Source organism: Nicotiana sylvestris, chromosome 5 (genome assembly GCF_000393655.2).
Source record: "Nicotiana sylvestris chromosome 5, ASM39365v2, whole genome shotgun sequence".
Classification (NCBI taxonomy): domain Eukaryota; kingdom Viridiplantae; phylum Streptophyta; class Magnoliopsida; order Solanales; family Solanaceae; genus Nicotiana; species Nicotiana sylvestris.
In genome coordinates this window covers 50,270,747-50,275,769 of record NC_091061.1, presented here as the reverse complement: position 1 = coordinate 50,275,769, position 5,023 = coordinate 50,270,747, and the positions used below count along the sequence as shown (strand labels likewise).

The 5,023-nt window shown below is 42.5% G+C and overlaps 1 protein-coding gene across 1 annotated transcript; it reads left to right on the top strand.

Moving 5' to 3' along the window:
• The first annotated feature begins 1,775 nt into the window (after positions 1-1,775).
• LOC138868636 (uncharacterized) lies at positions 1,776-3,252 on the top strand. Its single transcript, XM_070146199.1, has 3 exons — positions 1,776-1,973; positions 2,467-2,752; positions 2,987-3,252. Exons 1-3 carry the CDS (start codon positions 1,776-1,778, stop codon positions 3,250-3,252), a joined length of 750 nt encoding a protein of 249 aa, XP_070002300.1.
• The last annotated feature ends 1,771 nt before the right edge of the window (positions 3,253-5,023 follow it).

The window sequence follows — 5,023 nt, the reverse complement described above, 5'->3', positions numbered from 1 at the left end:
TCCTAGAAGACAATGACATGGATTGTTATGTTGTTCTCGAGGAGGAGGGGGAGGAAGAACCTTCCATACAGGCCGTAAGCAGAGGAGCCTGCCTCAATAACTGGACCATCAGGACAACCAAAGTCCGACGAGCCTCGGGGTAGCAAGGCTAAAACAAGCACTGTTTTAATTTACTAAAAGATTTTATTTTCCCATGTTTTCAATCCCTGCAATAAGATCTCCAATGTTTAAAACAATTATGCAATTTATCATAGCATTTTGATTTTTCTTATGAATCAACACTTATTACTATTGTTTTCTCTCATTACTTTACTTATACATCGTTACTATTACTTATCTTGATGAACCGATGACTGTGATATGCAACGAGACAACGCAACAAATATACATATATTCAAAGGAAGATGATATACCAGAAGAGATTGTTACAGAAATCGAAAGTTTTGAGAACAGACCTAAGTCCAACTTGGACGAGACTGAGGTCGTTAACCTTGGAGATGCAGAGAATGTCAAAGAAACACGAATCAGCGTCCATTTGTCACCATCAGAAAAGGAAGAGTACACAGAATTTCTAAGGGAATATGATGACATATTCTCTTGGTCATATGACGACATGACTGGTCTGAGTACATCTATTGTGGCTGACAAACTGCCAACCAATCCAACATGTCCACCAGTAAAGCAAAAGCTCAGAAAGTTCAAGCCTGATATGAGTCTGAAAATCAAAGAAGAAGTCACTAAGAAGGTTAAAGCTAAAGTTCTTAGGGTAGTGGAATGTCCAACATGGTTAGCCAACACCAAAGAAGGACGGGAAGGTCAGAGTTTGTGTCGACTACCGGGATCTTAACCGAGCTAGTCCGAAAGATGCCTTCCCTTTGCCAAATATACACATCCAGATCGACAATTGCGCCAAGCATAAGCTGCAGTCATTTGTAGATTGTTTTGCTGGGTATCATCAAATCTGGATGGATGAAGAAGATGCTGAGAAAGCGGCTTTCATTACACCATGGGGGATGTACTGTTACAAGATGATGTCGTTTGGATTAAAGAATGATGGGTCCACCTACATGAGGGCTATGACTACCATTTTCCATGATATTATACACAAGGAGATAGAGGTATATGTAGACGATGTTATCATCAAGTCCAAAAAGGCCACTAATCATATGGAAGATTTGAGGAAGTTCTTCAATAGATTGAGAATGTACAACATAAAACTGAATCCCACAAAGTGTGCATTCGGGGTTCCTACTGGGAAACTACTTGGGTTCATTGTGAGTCACCGAGGAATAGAAGTGGATCCATCAAAGGTCAAAGCTATTCAAGAATTGCCACCGCCAAAGAACAAGAAGGAAGTGATGAGTTTCTTGGGAAGACTTAACTACATCAGCCGGTTTATAGCACAATCTACGGTTATTTGTGAGCCAATATTTAAGATGTTGAAGAAGGATGCTGCTACCAAATGGACTGATGACTGCCAAAAAGCTTTCAACAGAATCAAGGAGTACCTGTCAACACCACCTGTCTTGGTCCTGCCAGATACAGGTAGACCTCTATTACTCTACCTTGCAGTATTGGATGGAGCTTTCTATTGCGTTCTGGGGCAGTATGACGAAACATGGAGGAAGGAGCAGGCCATCTATTACCTCAACAAGAAGTTCACCCCGTATGAGGCCCGATATTCTCAGTTAGAGCGCACTTGTTGTGCTTTAACTTGGGTAGCTCAGAAGCTGAGGCACTACTTCTGTGCCTATACTACATATCTCATATCAAGGATGGATCCTTTAAAGTACATCATCCAGAAGCCCATGCCCACTGGCAAGCTATCCAAGTGGCAAATCCTGTTGAGCGAACTTTACATTGTTAACGTCACTCAGAAGGCAATCAAGGGACAAACACTAGCCGATCACCTTCCTGAAAACCCCGTGGACAGAGAATATGAACCCTTAAAAACGTATTTTCCTGATGAAGAGGTATTGTTCATAGGAGAAGACATTGCGGAATCCTATGACAGTTGGAATGTTTTTCGATGGAGCAGCAAATTTCAAAGGAGTTGGCATAGGAGCAGCCCTAGTATCAGAAACCGGTCAGCATTATTCGGTGTCCGCCAAGCTCAGGTTTCCCTGCACCAACAACATGGCCGAGTATGAAGCCTGCATCCTAGGGCTCAAAATGGCCATTGACATGAACATTCAAGAGTTGCTAGTGATCGGAGATTTAGACCTACTTATACATCAGGTCCGGGATGAATGGGCAACCAAGAACTCCAAGATACTCCTGTATCTGCACTATGTACAGGAATTGAGAAAGAGGTTCACAAAGACGAAATTCCAACATGTTCCCAGAGTCCAAAATGAGTTCGCCGATGCATTGGCGACCCTGTCCTCTATGATACAACATCCAGATAAAAACTTCATTGATCCTATTTCGGTAAAGGTCCATGATCAACTAGCCTAATGTGCTCAGGTTGAAGAAAAAGCTGACGAAAAGCCTTGGTTTCATGATATCAAGGAATACTTGGCGAAAGGAGAATATCCGGAACTTGCAAATCCTACCCAGAAGCGCACACTTTGGAGGTTATCCAATAATTTCTTTCACAGCGGAGGAATACTATATAGGAGGACTTCTGATTTGGGATTACTAAGGTGTGTCGACGTGAAAGAAGCATCCAAGCTATCAGAGGAGATTCATGTAGGGACCTGCGGTCCACATATGAACGATTTTGTCTTAGCAAAGAAGATACTCCGTGCTGGTTACTTTTGGATGACTATGCAAATGGACTGCATCCAGTATGTCCAGAAATGCCACCGCTGTCAGATACACGCAGACATGATAAAGGTACCTCCAAACGAGCTTAATGCAGCAAGCTCACCATGGTCGTTCGCCGCTTGGGGAATGGGTGTTATTGGACCAATCGAACCTGTCGCATCAAACGGGCACAGGTTTATCTTGGTTGCAATTGACTGCTTTACCAAATGGGTTGAAGCAACATCTTATAGAGTAGTAACCAAGAAGGTCGTGGTGGACTTTGTCCGCGACCGCATTGTTTGTCGATTCGGGATTCCAGAGTCAATCATTACTGACAATGGGTCCAACCTCAACAGTGACTTGATGAAAGCCATATGTGACAGTTTTAGAATCATACACAAGAATTCTATAGCCTACAGACCCCAGATGAATGGAGCAGTAGAAGCCACCAATAAGAATATCAAGAAGATATTGAGGAAAATGGTAGAGAAGCATAAACAGTGACACGAGAAGTTATCATTTTCTCTTCTAAGATAACGCACCACAGTCTGCACATCAACTGGGGCAACCCCCTATATGCTGGTTTATGGTACAGAAGCAGTCATTCCCGCCGAGATAGAAATTCCCTCCCTAAGGATCATAGCTGAGCTCGATGACGCAGAGTAGGTGAAAAATCGTTATGAGCAGCTAGCCCTCATAGATGGAAAGAGGATGAATGCAGTTTTCCATGGTCAACTTTATCAAAACAGAATGTCCATAGCCTTCAACAAAAGAGTCAAGCCAAGACAGTTCACACCCGGGCAGCTGGTGTTAAAGAAAATCTTTCCACATCAAGATGAAACCAAAGGGAAATTCTCTCCCAACTGGCAGGATCCATATATGGTTCATCGGGTTCTGACAGGAGGAGCCCTCATACTTGTAGAAATGGACGGTGAAATTTGGCCAAAGCCAATTAATTCAGATGTAGTCAAGCGTTACTATGTGTAATCTTTATGCTTTCCTATATGATGTAATTTGAACTACGCCTGACCTGATTCCTGTTTAAGAGGGGATACGAGGTAGCCCTATGGGTTTGGTCACAATGTAATAAAAATTTCATTTCCCATGCAATTGGAAACTGGGGCAGAATTTTGAGGAGGACCCTCAAAATTCCAAAGTAATTTCAGCCAATCGTCGCAAACAACAGTCAAAATCATCAACCCAGTAAACTGGGGCAGAATTTTGAGGAGGACCTTCAAAATTCCATAACAAGAAGGGTTGCAATGTCTTGAACCACGTCGCAGTCATTGGTTCATCAAAAGAAAACTATTCTTAAATATGTTTTTATGTATGCCTTTACTAAATCATGCATGTTTATTACCAAAATTGCCTTGTTTGCCAATGCTACCCCAATGATACATGCAGTATCACCGGATCAAAGCCGAGAAGGTCAAGAAGAGCTAGCGGGAATACGAACTAACCTCCCCTCTTTACAAAACTCACAATTTTTCTTTGGATGCAGGCACTTGAGTTGCAAAATCATCGAATATACTATACACTCACGAGACTCACATTGCTCAGAAATACAACTCTCAGAACCGTGCACTTGCTCATAACTGCTATCCGCACGTAGTGTTCCCAGCAAACACAGTATCCGCAACACTCGCAATATCGCAATCCGCTATCAGCTAAGAAAATTCTATTATCATTTTGCCCTTTTACTTCTTGCATAAGGCTACTATTCTGCCTTTTGAGGTTAAGCTCTACCTCCATCTGCACTCTTGCATTGCATAAGGCTACCATTCTGCCTTCCGAGGTTAAGCTCTACATCTATCTGCACGCTGAAAGATCACCACCTTATTTGCATGGCTGAAAGATCGCCACCTTTACATTTGCATGGCTGAAAGATCGCCACCTTTACATTTGCATGGCTGAAAGATCGTCACCTTATTTGCATGGCTGAAAGATCGCCACCTTTACATTTGCATGGCTGAAAGATCGCCACCTTTACATTTGCATGGCTGAAAGATCGTCACCTTATTTGCATGGCTGAAAGATCATCGCCTTATTTGCATGGCTGAAAGATCGCCACCTTATTTGCATGGCTGAAAGATCGTCACGTTATTTGCATGGCTGAAAGATCGCCACCTTTACATTTGTATGGTTGAAAGATCGCCACCTTATTTGCATGGCTGAAAGATCACAACCTTTACAATTGCATGGCTGAAAGATCGCCACCTTATTTGCATGGCTAAAAGATCGTCACCTTTACATTTGCATGGCTGAAAATCACCAC

Excerpts from the sequence above, each read along its gene's own strand:
- LOC138868636 (XM_070146199.1), top strand. The coding sequence starts at position 1,776 with ATGGATCCTTTAAAGTACATCATCCAGAAGCCCATGCCCACTGGCAAG. Across the intron at positions 1,974-2,466 it reads CGTATTTTCCTGATGAAGAG|GTTGAAGAAAAAGCTGACGA; the intron begins GTATTGTTCATA and ends TAATGTGCTCAG. Across the intron at positions 2,753-2,986 it reads AAAGAAGATACTCCGTGCTG|CAACATCTTATAGAGTAGTA; the intron begins GTTACTTTTGGA and ends AATGGGTTGAAG.